At 34.6% G+C, this 15,949-nt stretch overlaps 1 protein-coding gene and 1 pseudogene across 1 annotated transcript; both read right to left on the bottom strand.

Annotated features, from left to right (window-relative positions):
- Positions 1–1,916: 1,916 nt before the first annotated feature.
- Positions 1,917–10,706, bottom strand: LOC149181886 (2-Cys peroxiredoxin BAS1, chloroplastic pseudogene; annotated as a pseudogene).
- A 945-nt stretch (positions 10,707–11,651) lies between these two features.
- Positions 11,652–15,445, bottom strand: LOC149181885 (chloroplast protein FOR GROWTH AND FERTILITY 1-like). The gene is made up of 2 exons (XM_089416708.1): positions 14,346–15,445; positions 11,652–12,827 (listed from the first exon to the last, which is right to left on the bottom strand). The coding sequence occupies exons 1-2, from the start codon at positions 14,775–14,777 to the stop codon at positions 12,000–12,002; spliced, it is 1,260 nt and encodes a 419-aa protein (XP_089272834.1). The 5' UTR covers positions 14,778–15,445; the 3' UTR covers positions 11,652–11,999.
- Between the last annotated feature and the right edge of the window lie 504 nt (positions 15,446–15,949).

Here is a 15,949-nt window from a genome sequence, read left to right as displayed (position 1 = left end):
GTCAGCAAGAGTGGTTTTGTTGATGTGCACCATGTCATTGGCTGATGATAACATTAAATTGTGAAGAATTTGGGACAGCTGAATGTGTGTCGCCATGTTGTCTTGCTTACTTTGAAGTCAGGCTCGCTTGGTGTAGAAGTCGTGCTTGAAAATTGCGCACTTGAGTTGATCACTGAAATGACAGGCTCGCTTTCACTATTTGTTGATCGTTGATGCTTTAAACACTTGCTTGAATTGTTGACTTGATGCTCGCTGGATAACGATCACTTTGCTTGAAAGGAACTTTGTGAATGTTGTGATGAACTTTACACAGGCTCGCTTGTTGTGCGTTGAACTGTCGCACTTGATTTGGTTACTTGACACTCTGAGTGCACTTGCTGTAGACACATGTTTGTTTTGATGCTTACTTGAAGATTAGAAGCCACGCTCATTTGATGATGATTGCTTGCTTGATTATTTTATGAACACGCTTGCTTGCTTGATTTTTTTTTACTTGAAATACTTGTTTGTTTGATTGTTTTTAATGACATGCTCGCTTGTTGATGATTGGTGTACTTGCTTTAAACACTTGTTGTCTTGAACTATTGGGTGATTACTACACTTAGTGATGCACTGAATGTGTTGAAAAATGATGGGTGTCGAACACTGTCGAAAATGCACCCAAATGACAAATGACAAGTTCAATCTTAATGACTCAGTTGAAGACTTACTTGACTTTAATGTATTCACCTGGTTTAATTGACTCTCTATCAATTCAAAGCTTGGGTGTCGGTTTCAACCGAGAATGCACCCTTACAATTCAACTTAATTTGACTTTGATTACAATCCAACTTACAAATTATGATTTGCAAGTTACAGTTTTGTATTGAGCTTAATAAAAAATGGTGCAAGTGCAATTGCCAAAAACTTCTTGTTGAATTGCTGCAAAAATTGTTGATGTAGATGACAGCTCAACTAACTTGATTGGATGTTGATGTAGAATCATCTTTGACAACTTGATTATGTAGCATCCTTAACTTGATTGCTTTGATGATGTGAAATGTATTTGCTTGAAAGATTGTCTTTATCAAGTTGATGATGTGACGCTTTGTGCTTGTGTACTTATGTGCATGTTGTTGTTTTAAGCATAATACAAAGAGATAATTTGAACACAAGTCATGCACATGCATTCATTACACACTGTGTACCTAATGATCTCCTTATTCAATTTCGGGCAGATCTAGGACACAAACACCACAAAAAATATGTCTTTATTAAATAGTGAATTACATCAACCTTCACCTTCACAACATCAGGAATGAAATTTCGCAAACAATGAGAATGCTACACTCCCACAGCCCCTTGAAGCAACTTGTCTTCAAAAATAAATGTACACTGACTCAATCTACTAAAAATAAATCTTTCTTCAAAATACAACAAAAAATCTTCACTTATCACTCCAAAATAAAAATTTTACAAATTAAAAGCATACCTTATCCAACAATGTTTAAAAGGATTTGTAAAAAAAATGAACGCAAACTAAAGCCAAGCAACTTGTCTTGTGCAGAAAACTATAGCCACATGCGAAATCGCAATTGCATGCATCGATTCTACGAAATTCCCGTTTAATTCACCTTTGCATGGTCGAACGCTGTGAGCCAACCAATGTTTTGCTGATTTGTCTTTAGTTAATCGTTTGACCTGCTGAAAATGGCTCCGAATAGCGTGCAAATGCCAACTTTGGTTAATAAGCGACCACACTTGAAAAACATTGATCTTTGCAGTCATGCCTTCAATGTAGGCGACATAAAAATAACTACATATCAAGAAAATAATCAAAATTGAATGCCTTATTCTTTAATATCGCGAGTAAACTTTTATTTGGACCACAATGCAGCGCTATGGACCAACGCTATATTTAATTTTCATCCTGAATTTCAGATAGCTTTGAAGCATATTTTACTCAATTTGAGATCTAGCTTCATTGATTTGTCTCCTGGCTTCCACCCAACTGGGGAAACTTCATCCAGGGTTATCCTGAACATATTGAAGAGCTTGCAATGTATGCAACGTTTCATCCACATTACGACCAATGGCTAGATTGTTGGTTGTGGAGTGTTGAATCACACCCTCCTTGTCAATAATAAAGAGTCCGTGTAATGTTATTCCCTGATCTGCAATCAAAACATTGTAGGCTTTTGAAATACCCTTCGTAACATCAGATATCAGAGGATATTTCAAATCACCAAGACCGCCAGCTTTCCTATCAGTTTGAACCCAAGCAAGGTGAGAAAACACACTATCGATAGAAACCCCAAGAATTTTAGTGTTCAACTTCTCAAACTTAGAATATCTGTCACTGAAAGCAATGATTTCTGTGGGGCAAACAAAAGTGAAGTCCAAAGGATAGAAAAATAGAATAACATATTTTTTCCAATGTATTCAGACAACTTGACCTTGATGAAATCTTGATCAAAAACAACCTCTGCTTCAAAATCAGGAGCCTTGTTTCCAACCAATGGAAGTTCACCAGCATTGACGACCAGCCTCCTCCATACAACACATAATACGCTGCATACTGCAAATTCAGTGTGAAGATCGTGAAGACGTCAAACACGTCAAATAGAATAATTTTCTCTGCAGGAAATGGCCTGAAACTGGTTCTTCGTCAAAGCAGGCCCACGAAACCACAACTGCACAATGATGGCTTCACCAAGGGTGCTTCACAGTGCTCAGGTTGTGGTGACTCTCCAGCTCGATCTCCACAATCAGAGCCTTCACAACAGCCTCTACCCTTTTTATTCACCAACAAACCCCAAGGAGTTTACACCCCCTTTCCACTCGAGGGATGCAGGTCATGCATTTGGCTATCAATGCGGACATTAAGCGGCCAGTTTCTATAGAGAACAATGTAAACTTTGAAACGAGAACTGCTACTGTTACCCATTTTGTAGAGATAGTAAAAAAGTGACCCAATTTTGAAAAGGGGTGATGCAGAACACACATGTTTTTTTTAAAGCATAGTTTTTGGCACTTTAAATTTTTTTATGTACATTGCGTTTTAGAATGGTAGTGATTTTCATGCTGATTTAAAAAAGTGGTTATTCTGCATCAGACCCTTTTTTTAAAAGACCTAATTTTTTACTTTAAATTTTTCAAACATATGAAATGTAAATAATTATTTCGTAAATTTAATAATTTTGGAAGTGGTCTTCTTTTTCATATTTTCTAGTTTTTATTTTAATTTTAATTTTTTTTGTAGTGGGGTTTTTATTGATTTACATATTTAAAGAAGAAGGTCGATATTTTGCATTTTCAATATACTACATATTTATACATTGTTAATTAAATTTTCAATCCAAATGAAATAATTGTCTCTAAAAAACAAATATAAAAATATATGTAAAAAAGACAAAAATAAAAAATAAAAAATGTTAAAAAAATTATCTCATAAACCATAAAAGAATTTGGAAAAAAAAAAAAACAAAATTAAAAAAAAATATATATATATATATATATATATATATATATAATTAAGTAAGTAAATATTGAGAAATAACAAAAAAAAAAAAAAAAAAAACATTAGCAAAAACTAGGGAAAAGAAAAAAAATTAAAAACAAACTAATTTAAAAAAAAAGAAATAGGAAAATAAAGAAAAAAATTAAAAAAACTAGTAAAATTAATATTAAAAAAAAAAACAAAAAATGTAAAAAAAAAAAAAATCTCATAAACCATCAAAGAATTTGGAAAAAAAAAAAAAACAAAATTAAAAAAATATATATTTATAAAATTAAGTAAGTAAAATAGAGAAATTAAAAAAAAACATTAGCAAAAACTGGGAAAAAAAAATTAAAAACAAACTAATTTAAAAAAAACTAGAAAATTAACGGAAAAAAAAAATAAAAAACTGGTAAAAAAAATAAATAAATAAAAAAACAAAAAAAAAACACACACACACAAAAACAAATTTAAATTAACAAAAAAAAAAATCCAAAAAAACGTGTATTTTTTATTAAAAAAAGAAAAAATGCAATTATTTTTTTATTAAACGTATATATTTTATTTAAAAATAAATAAATAATTTTATGTTTTTTTTAAACCATCTTTGTTTTATTAAAAATAAAAAATAAAAAAAAAATTAAACAATTTTTATTTGAAAAGAATAAAAAAAACAATTTAAAACGAATTTTCTTTTTATGTGAAAAAAATATATATTAAATTTTATTAAAAATTAAATTATTAAAAAAATTTAACAAAAATTTTTAATAAGAATTAAATTTTAATTATTTTTTTTTAAATTTTGATTTTATAAAAAATAAATAAATAAAAAATTAGTTTACGCCCCCGGCCGCGCCACTGCTGGGCGGCTGGCCGGCCCTGGGGCTATTCCCGGGCGGCTGGCCGTCCCTGGGGGGATTCCCGGAATCGCCCCAGGGCCGGCCAGCCGCCCGGGGGTGGCGCGACCGGGGGCGGGGGGCCTGTCAGAATCGCCCCAGGGCCAGCCAGTCTCCCTGGGGTGGCGCGGCCGGGGGCGGGGGGCCTGCCGGAATCGCCCCGGGGTGGCGCGGCCAGGGGCGGGGGGCCTGCACGCAGACCCCCCGCCCCCCGCCGGGCGACTGGCCGGCCTTGGGGTGATTCCCGGAATCGGCCGGGGGCGGGGGGCCTGCCGGAATCGCCCCAGGGCCGACCAGCCGCCCCGGGGTGGCGCTGTCGTGGGCGGGGGGCTTGCACGCGGACCCCCCGCCCCCGGCCGCACCACCGCCGGGCGGCTGGCCGGCCCTGGGGCGATTCCCGGAATCCCCCCAGGGGGCGCAAACTAAATTTTTATTTTATTTATTTTTTATAAAATCAAAATTTAAAAAAAACGGCCCCGAGGCGATTCCGGGAATCACCCCACGGGGCGCAAACTAAATTTTTATTTTATTTATTTTTTATAAAATCAAAATTTAAAAAAAAAAAAATTAATTCTTAGTAAAAAAATTTTGTTAAATTTTTTTAATAATTTAATTTTTAATAAATTTTAATATATATTCAAAAAAAAAAAACAAATCGTTTAAAAAAAAGAAACATTAAATTTTATTTTTTATTAAAATTATTTGATAAGTTTTTTTAATAATTTAATTCTTATTATAATGGTTTAAAATTTAAGTTTTATTAAAATGGTTTATTAAATTAAAATTTAATAATTTTTATTAAAAAATTTTAATAATTTTTTTGTTTGTTTTTAAATAAATAATGAAAATTTAATAAGAATTTTTTTTTTTTTAATCAAAAACATATTTTTTTTGTAAATTTAAAATGTTTTTTAATTTTATTCTTTTTTTTTAATCGGAAAAGACGTATGTTTTTAAAATTTTGATATTTTTTTGTTTTCTTTTTTAATAATTTGAGTTTATTTTTGTCTTTTTAGTTTTTTCTAAAATGCTTTTAATAGTAATTTTACTAGTTTTTAATTTTTATTCTTTTTGTTAATTTTCTAATTTTGTTTAATCTAGTTTGTTTTAATTTATTTTTTTTGCTAGTTTTTGCTAATGATTTTTTTAATCTTTTTATTTTTACCAACTTAATTTTATATATATAATTTTATTTATTTATTTATTTATTTTTATTTTTTTTCCAAATCCTTTTATGGTTTATGAAACAATTTTTTTTTAAACATTATTTATTTATTTTGTCTCTTATATATATATATATATATATATATTTTTAAGTAATCATCATTTTAATTTTAATTTCACTAGTTTCTATTTTTATTTTTTTTTTGTTAATTTTCCATTTTTTTTTTAAATCTATTTTGTTTTTAATTTTCAATTTTTTTTTAGTTTTTTGTTAATGCTTTTTTAATTTTTCTATTTTTACCTACTTAATTTTAGAGTTTTTTTTAATGTGTATTTTTTTCTTTTCCCAAATTTTTTAGTTTACATATTTGTTTTTTTTTTTTTTTAATATGTTTTTTTTACTATTTATTTGTTTATAATTTGTAATTTTTTTCTAATTTTTAATTCTTATTTTTTATTGGTTAATTTTGTTTTTTATTTCCACTTTTATGATTGATTTTTATTTTTGATGTTTGTTTTTTTGTTTATTATTTTTATTTTATGTTTTATTTTTTGTATATATTTTTATTTATGTTTTGTTATTTTTATTTTTATTTTTTTTGTTTTGTGTTTTTTCATCGTTTTAACTTTTTTATTTTTTATTTTTATTTTTTTTATATGAAATTTTAATGTTTTTCGGGCTCATGATAAATATTTTATGCTATTATTTCGAAATGTTGAAATTTTACCCTTGAAAAACAATTTGTTATCCCAGCATCAACACTTTTCGTTTTGAGGGTGTTTTCTGCACAAAATTTACCATTGAGAAAAAAAAAAATGTTATTCAAACATCAGCACTTTGTTTTGAGGGTATTTTTTGGACATTTTTTGCACAAGGGTGTTTTCTGCACAAAATTTACCATTGAGAAAAAGAAAATGTTATTCAAACATCAGCGGGTATTTTTTGGACATTTTTCACGGCCATTTTTAAAACATGTTGAAAATTTACCTTGGAAAAGAAAAAGGTGTTATTCCGGCATCAACACTTTTCGTTTTTAGCATTGTTTTTGATGTTTTTTCGGTCAGAGTTCCCGTTTTGAGTTTATAGTTCATGTTTCAAAGTTTACATTGTTAGAGAATGATGTGGTTTCTCAAGAGAAAACCGAGCCACAATCTACCATTCAAATTCCATGCGATCTGCGCACCACCCCGATCAAGAACCCCGCAGGAAAACAGAGATCGATCCGACTTGGAGGTCCCGACGCTGAGTCCTGTCCAGGTCGATCTGAAAAAAAAAAAAATGGAAAATGGGTAGACTTGATAAGTGCAAACACCGGAATTGCTTTCCCTTTGCTATGATGTTGTTGATGTTTCAATCAATCAATCAATCCGTGGCATCCATCTATGCATCTTCACACGTAGTCCTTATGCAATAGTTCTACAATGTTTCAGCTTTAAATCTAAGATCTCCATTCGCTCTGATACCACATGAAGGAAAATCACACAGCGAAAACCATATGCACAACAAATTAACTCACAAAACAATAAACTGGCAAAAAAGATAGAAAGCCATCATGTGGCCTCTCATGCTCATGTAATTTTCATTTTTTTTCAAATAATTTAATAATACATTTAAATACATGAACAAGTGGTCTTAAGATAGTGCGCCTATCTTAGACTCACTTGGTTGAAACAATTTCTCAACTTACACACTAATTTAGGAGAGTTAGTTGGAGAGAATCTCCTATCCAAACTAGAACCCTTGGTTTGAAGAATTCTCATGATTTAATTAATTTAATTTAATATTTGGATTTATTAATTGATTATTAAGAGAGTGAGGCTAACACCTATGGTCAAACCTAGTCTTCTCCTCCAAGTCAAGTTACCCAATCGAATCCTGCAATTCATTCTATTTGTCTGACCCAGAATTTTGGCTCTCCTGCGATAGCTAGTTGCCACAGAATTTTTGCCCTGCAACAGTTGGCATAGGAAAATGTGAACCACAAAGAGGGAGACTAATCTAGACATGTAAATTGCTAAAGAGAGAGAAACGAGAGATTTCAACATCCTTCATCCTACTTCCTCCTTCTTGTCCTTCACTTGCTTGCCCAGAAACTATCTTATGTGAGAGAATGTGAATTCCCAAATAAAAGAGGTCAAGCTGTGTTTATATAGTAGTGTGTCTTGGGTGAATAGACGTGTCTCTTGGCCAAGGCCAACTTGACTTGGAGGGAAGCCAACTTGTCACTTTTGGAGCCAAAATTAACATTTCAAAAATTTTAATTTTCATATTTAAAAAGTTGCAATGGAATGTTGACTCAAAATAAATTATCCTATGACTCAAGCATTCATAAATATGAATTACAATGATAAATACAATTACATCAAGTGACCAAATGTATATTATGAAGACCGACCATAGTTACAGATTCAACACTTGGTACATCCTTTCATTACTACGTTGACAATATCCATGCCATCCACCTCTTCCCCAATCGCTGAGAGTTCATCACGAACCTATTAAATCCTTTTGAAGTATGAGGCCACAATCTTAGATCTATTCATCTTGATGTTATTCAACTTCCCCCTTAACACCATCTTTCTATTATGGTTGCCACTCTAGTACAACTTTATCAAGGTCTTCCACATTTGATAGGTTGAATCTTTCTTCGTTATGTGAGGGATTATATGATCCTTCACACCTTCCAAAATGATGTCTCTAGCTCTTATACTTTTATCTATGCTCACTTTCTTGGGTAGCATCTTGAGAAATTTGAATCTCTTGGCTTGCAATTTCCCACAAACCAATCGCCATTAAAACAAGGGTGATTCACTATTTCATGAACTGAAGTTTACAACCCCCTCCAACTTGTCTTTATACCTCAGAATTGATGATGCCATATTGCCAAATCGACTTTAGCCACAAAATCCTCACTACAAAATAAAAATTGTTGCCATAAAACCCTTGTGATATTTGATCTTCCCCACAAAGTTTTTATTGCTCTGATACAATGTTAATTTTTTTATACCGGATTTTATTTACTTTACTTTGAAAATTTATTAAAAACCCATAAAATATTTATCTCAAGTATTTCTCTGAAATTGTTGATAAAATAAACACACTGGCATATTAATTCAGAAAATGAAACGCAGTAAAAATAAAATTGAGAGATCAATCACACTACGACAAATTTGTACCCAATACAATGTTCCTCATATTAAATTTCTCAAGAGAATCTAGGCTTAGACCTACATAGAATACATATAAAAATACAATAGTTGAGAACCTGGAAACTCGGCTCCACTGGAAAAATCAACCCCTGGAAATCGACCCTCTTGAAGAAAATTGGCCCTAGAGAATTAGACCTCTCTTACCAGCAAATCAAATTCCTTTCTTCTCACCTCGTATGGCCCCTGCGCACTTGAGAAAATCGATTTTTTTGGATATTTTAGCCTCCCCACAATTTGTTCCTCCTCTTCAACAACTCGACCTCCCTCTTTCATGAACTCAACCCTCTTAAATTTATCTTGAAATTCCTTGTTGCTGAAGAGGAGGTCGATAAATAATTGTCTTATTTATCCTAAGAACTTTGACCTAATAGTCCACAATAATTAATTAGATTAAGTATTGTACTTTCACTAAGAGAGGAAAGAAAACAGAATATCACTTACTCCACCAAGCAAGCACCTAATGAGGAAATCAAATATCTTCAACATGTTAAGACATTAGGCGAATGTAGAAGACCTTTCAAGACTACAAAATCAACATGGAATAAATATACAACTTTGTTGAATGTGTGGCAAATGTTCTTAATGCATATCGGTGGCTTTATTGCAAGTTTTCGATTGTCAAAGTTAACTCAAACACCATAAAAGAGTAGTCTTGCTACATTGGAAGAGGTTAAGTCCCCCTTTGTTTCTTTGTATCTTTATTCTAAAGATAAAAATGTATGCCCTAGACATCTTGAGAGTGAATGCATAGTTTGGACCTTTAGGCAAAGCCACTCTATCTCGATTTTGAACGGGATCTCGCTACAGTGTTTTTCTACTCTCTAATTTGTGGTAATTACGCACCAAATTTAGTGATGTTGTGGCACATCTTCAATTGTAAAACCAACTCCTAAATTTTTCATCCATTTCCCTCTAAAGTTGCATGCTTGAACCCATTTCCCAAATAAAATAAGGGATTGATCTTCCCTTTTAACCACCATAAAGAAGGGCGACAAATTTTCAAACCTATTTCTATTTCTAACCTCTTTTGCTCCCACTTTATCTACAATGTCTTGAACTTAGTAAAGCATGGGGATTCCCCGGGGTAGAGTTCATCATCTTGTCTAACGAGAGAAAGGCAAGTCTACAGTTCATCTAGTTAACTATGATCTTAGTTCCCCTCTCTTCTGCTTCTAACAGTCAAAGTTGTTGCTGTAGGAGCAAGCTGAAGGAAAGCAGGTGATAATAAGAGCCTCTTTGAATGAAGCATATTGGTAGAATGGATGAGCATATGATTTGAGTCTTTGTATATATCTTGTGAAGCAAAGCAACCATAACAGAAAGCAATGTCAAAGTTGAGAAAAGCGTTGCAAATTGGGTTTACACTATCGTATATGTTTATGGTGTTGCTCCTACTTCTTCTTCTTCTAGATTTGTATCTTTAAACGGAACATGATATCTGGATATGACAGTTGCAAACAATATTCAATAGTTAGCATCAAAGCCATGAACTCGTAGAGCCTAAGAGTAGGAATTCTGCCAGCATGTATCAAACAAACACAACAATTGTCAGTGAGATGGATGGTTAGAATTATATGGTGTTGCTCCTACTTCTTCTTCTTCTAGATTTGTATCTTTAAACGGAACATGATATCTGGATATGACAGTTGCAAACAATATTCAATAGTTAGCATCAAAGCCATGAACTCGTAGAGCCTGTGTAGCATCATACACAAGGTTTTAAGAGTAGGAATTCTGCCAGCATGTATCAAACAAACACAACAATTGTGAGAGAGATGGATGGTTAGAATTATGAAAGGTTTCTGAGCATCTGATGGTTAGGTTAGAGTCATCAAGCGACAGAGAAAGATGGTGGCACAAAGGCTAAGCATATTAATATATGCACTACCTTGCATGCCACCATTTAACAAACGACCACCACTACTGCCAATGGCCAATGCCTCAACATTCCATGTCATAGTTAAACTAGTAACCACAACCACATACTTTTCATTTAATGAAATATTAACGTGATTTTGTTACTACACTCAATATATACGAAGATTTTGACCAATTAAAAAGTTACCGAAAACGTAACTGTAGGTGAATTCGAAATGAGAGAAAGTATTTGAATCATTACCCAACTCAACTTATTCTACGATGAGAAAAAGCTAAATTTGAAATTAATATGCTTTTGTTTAGTTGAATACATCCTATTTTGCAATGTGGACATTAGATTTTTGCAATTGTTGCTTTGATTTACAGGATGCAGATAATTTAAAATGGCGGTTCTCTGTCTAGCTAAAAAACAGAAAAAACATGTGTGGTTAATTAATATCATCATCGAACAGGTTCCCCTACACTCCATAGCCATGCAAAAAAATATTTGCAAGTTTTTGGCATCCCACTTCCATAACAAAGCAAACACCTCTACCGCAAAACACTCTCTCCACCAACAATGTAGAGAAACAGAGCTTCAACAGAATAGAAATGAAGTCCCCCCATATTATGCTCAATTTCAAGATAGAGCGATGTGTCAAAATTAAGTAACAGCGACCAGTGCCATTAAAAACAAAATTACAGAATTTTTTCATGCACTAAATTAACATCTAACCAACCAGCAGAATGCAAGGACTATACCGGGGAGCCTCGATATGCAAACTTTTGAAAATTCTTACAGGAACTGTATGATCTTCATATTTTCACTATGGGGCCCTTTTTAACTTTAAAGTATGCTTCATCGATTCTTTATTATCAATTGCAGGGAAAGAAAATCATAATCTTGATTTTATAATTACAACTATTTAAGGGTTTAGATTGAATGCCGTTTGAATGGAGCCGTGGCACTCATCCTGTTGTCGTACTTACGTGTTTTACAGCTAATAATATAATTCATCTCTCTAAAATATACAGTTGGCCTGCAATTCAGAAATTGGAAATATAATTAAATGCTTATTTGGCTTCAAATTTATCCATAAAGTACAAGGGGAGTATCAACTTCTCCATAAATTACGAAAAAAATATAGTACAGACTCAGTTGGGATCTTGTTACATGATCTTCCAGAGCAAATGCAACTACTGATCAAGGGTATTAAAATTAAAAACACTCCAATGATAAAATAAACTGCTACCGAAAAAATTCACTCAAGAGCACTACTACAAGAGAAATTGCTGAGTGAGGAATTGCTGTCAAGAGATTCACTCAACATAACTGCTACTCCAGAAACAATTGCAGAGTGGTTAAAAATTAGAAAAGATTCACTCCATCAATGCTAAAATAAACTGCTGCCAAAATATTCGCTCAAGAGAACTGCTACTCCAAGAGCAATTGCTATGAGTGAGGAGCCCCACGAAAGTCCCTCAGTGATTCTTGGAACTCTTTTTTTCAGTGCACTACTACAGGACCCAATAAATGCAGTGTAACTACCCATTGCAACAATTGTTCCAACCAGGAACATACAGAGAAAAGCTGCTCCAGATAAGCGAGAAGGTAATGCAAGAGCAGGTAATATCATCAGCAGTGCATCTGGCTGCAACCCGTGCACTATTCCTGTAGCAAAGGTTGCAAAACCAAACTTCCTATTGTCATTTTTCATGGAAAGACTAGAATCCAAAATACCTGCTTGATCATTGACCCCCTCTAGAGCTACACAAGGGGCAGGTATTTCTGAGGCTTCTTTAATACCCATAACTCCTATAATAAGTAATGTTATGCCAACCACTCGTGCTCCCCACGAGCGAAGAAGCTCAATGTGCAATCTATCTTTTAGTAACAGAAAAATAATGCCAAAAATAACTTGCCCTGCATCATGACCACAGCCCCAGAGAGCTCCCACTGCAGCACTTTCCATTTTGGTACGACCAATTGAAAGGGGAGCAAGGGCAGCAAGGTGGTCAGGTCCCGTTAAAGTGTGTAAAACGCCAGCAACAAGTCCCGTCCAAGCACTACTAAGAAGCTCTGTTCGCAGAAGGGAGAGAGTTGCCTTCTTTCCTACTGCAGCAGCAGCGTTAGTACCACCAATGGTTGCTACTGCAAGAGCAGGATGTATGGAGATTACCGTGAGTGTTGACAGTAGAATAACTGCTCCAATGCTAGATATCTGAGATGACAGTAACATAGTCAGGCAAGAAAATACTTTCCAACTAGACAAGACAAAAGTCGCCAAGAATTGTTACACAGCAATGACCCTTTGACAGTTATATTTCAGACAATGACCAATTGGAGGGAGGGCAGACACTAAGCACCCAGCAGCAAAGAATTAATAGAAGTATAGGCATATATGCACCACTAGAGATCTATGAGCATATATATTGAAATTTGACAGTGTATATAGAAGCATATTCTGCCATTTGACGCTCCTGTTGGATCCTTATTGTTTTGCCCATGTGAATGAAATATGCAAAAGTTGATGCCTACGGAAACGTACCTATAATATATACTTAAAAGACTAACTGAAGGGCTGCAGTTCAGAGGGAGAAACTGAAGAACAATAGGGGTCCCACAGAGCCCCAAGTTGGATCGCATAATTTTAAACATGTAATAAAGTTTTACATACTTGAGCATACATAGCATCATCTTATCTATCATTTTAGATAGGTTTATACCACTTTTGTCTATATCGGAGATGATGTTTTAAGTTTCGTTAAATCAAGAAAATTACAATGTCTATCAAAAATATACTTCTATTTTATGGGATGGGTGAAGTGGCCTTGTCCTAACAGTTGTGCCTGCTCAGCCAGAAAACTATAATTTATATTTAAGCTCTCAACAAATTCAATATCAGCACACTGACAAGGCAACAAGTGAGCTTTCTTTGCAAAGACCCATGGTCAAATAGTTAATTAAGTGAGCTTCTTTCACAAAGAACCATGGTCATGTAGTTAATCGAGTGAGATTTCTTCATATAGATTCATGACCAAGTAGTTAAGGAAGTGAACTTTAATCACTGAAATCCAAATCAATGTTACAAATGTAATAGCTATCATTATTGACTAAACTAATGTGATTTTGACAGAATAGATAAGTCTTTTGGATGACATCTAAGCTTTAAATAAAAATAAATACCCCTTTGTTGTGGCACCTGAGCATGAGGTCAAAATAAATGACCCTTTGTTGTGACATTTAAGCTATGGAAAAAAGGAAACATAATAGAAAACTGAGTAGGCAAAACATTTTACTTTTTCAATTTTCCTGGTTTGCCATCATCGGAACTTAGGTAATAAGAATTACAATTTTGGATTTGATGAAATTGAAATTGTTGTTTTTAATATATAGATAGATTCAGCACTATCAAATTGTGCAATGTTAATATGTGATATTTGCAATTCCATCAAATCCAAAATAATTTTTGCTAAATTTAAAGTCAAAAATACCAGTTTCCCTTGCCATTACTTTGAAAAATTAGAAAAGGGTCAATTTGTAGCATGGCACCAACATTTCAAATACAATAAACCATACATGTCTGAAAATCAATGGAATAGTCTGCATTAATGCTACTGTACGAGGATAACCAAGACATGGAAGGTAAGCAAACAAACACATTACTGTAGAAAAATTGATTTTCTTAAAATAATTTCGAAGGAATACCCCTGCAAACTACAACTAGTTCGAATCTTACCAATTTTTTCATGTAATCTGCCCGCTTTACAGCATCTCCAACAGTCAAAGGAGAGGAAGAATAAACACTATACTCTCCATAAACGGAATCTTTGCACTCTATATGTTCTGAGAGGTAATCTGCCTGTGGAGAGGCCTCAATCCTTCCAACCAAAGAGTCTGCCGAATTTCTCGCTCCACATTGAAGTAAAGGACTTCCATGATCTTGTTTCCATATTCCCATAGACTTTAGATGGCAAGGCATCAGCTTAGGCTGTATGCCCAGTAAACAAAAACGATTGGTTGCCCTCTCATTCCCCTTATGTATAGAATAAACTTGACATAGATGGGATACCTGAAATGCAAACTGATTGTTGGTTCGTCTCAACTTTCCTCCGCCGAGCGGACTGAAGAGATTAATCCCTGAAAATCCAGACTGTACAACTCGTTCCATGCCTGTTTTTCTCAAAAATAATGACTCTGAAACCAGGCAACTGACTAGGACCTGAATGAGGAGCAAGCTTTAACTATACACTGATATGGTGGGCTACCCTGTGCAAACAAAATTGCCAACAGATTGACAGATTCCAACGGTACAAGCCCACAAATGAAACATAGAGAGAGTGCTCTAACGCCCTACAGGAGACTGCAAAAGCACCAAATTGTGAAAAATTGGCCTTTAAATCCGGCACAAACTTCAATCAAAAGCCTCAAATGCCCTGGGACTTCCTTCCCAATGACGAATGTCTGAAGAAACCTTGGGCTTATAACACCTTAAACACCCAAGCACAAGGCCATTTGTAGGAAATTCTCGACTCTGAAACCAAGAAACGTTGAAACCTAAATGCCCAATAGGCTCTCCCTCTTACAGGGCCGAGATATTGACCAAAGGGAACCGCAAATATTTGCCCCGAAAAACCCAGAAGTTTAAGCGAATAAAATCACAAAAATATAATGAAAAGGTACCTAGAATCCGAGTCTTCACGCCAAATCAACTGAAGAATGCAGGTTAATATAATGAAAATGTACCTAGAATCCGAGTTTTGACGCGGAATCCACTAAAGAATGCAGGTTTTGCACAGATATATGCATCAAACCGTGCGATTGCCACCATTAAAAGACCAACTGGCTGGAAATAATCCACGGATTAAGAGTAAGTTTCACGGATAGGAAAATTCTATTCAATTCAGACAATACATCCCGTGGATTCCGTTCGTTAAAGCACCGTCCATTCCAAGAGATCTGACGGTCTATTTGGAATCCACGTTCGATATTTGATGGTTGGATCACACGGAGAGGTCGGTGAAATAGTTGTACAGTTTCTTGGCCGGCGGCGTAGTCCCCCATGGTATTGAGAACGGATCCACCGTCGATTTACAGAAGTCTCCCCACTGAGATGTAGACACGTGTATATGACAGGGATAGGAGCATGTGGAGAGCACGCGTCTCGTCCAGCTGGCATGGTCTTTTGACGCAAGCAACCACGGCATTGTGGTGATTTTTTGGGGTCGGCGGGGCCGGGGATTAGATTGGCCGGTGGACGGATCCGCGCAAGAAGACAAAAATATTTTTCTTAAACGTTAAAATAAACAGTGATTATTTGACTTATCAACATAGATTAACGTT

This window comes from Pinus tabuliformis, chromosome 3_2 (assembly GCF_031772625.1).
Source record: "Pinus tabuliformis cultivar Carrire ecotype Pingquan chromosome 3_2, CPIR1, whole genome shotgun sequence".
Taxonomy (NCBI): Eukaryota; Viridiplantae; Streptophyta; class Pinopsida; order Pinales; family Pinaceae; genus Pinus; species Pinus tabuliformis.
The sequence above is the reverse complement of the archived record's forward strand: the minus strand, read 5'-3'. Positions and strand labels throughout refer to the sequence as shown.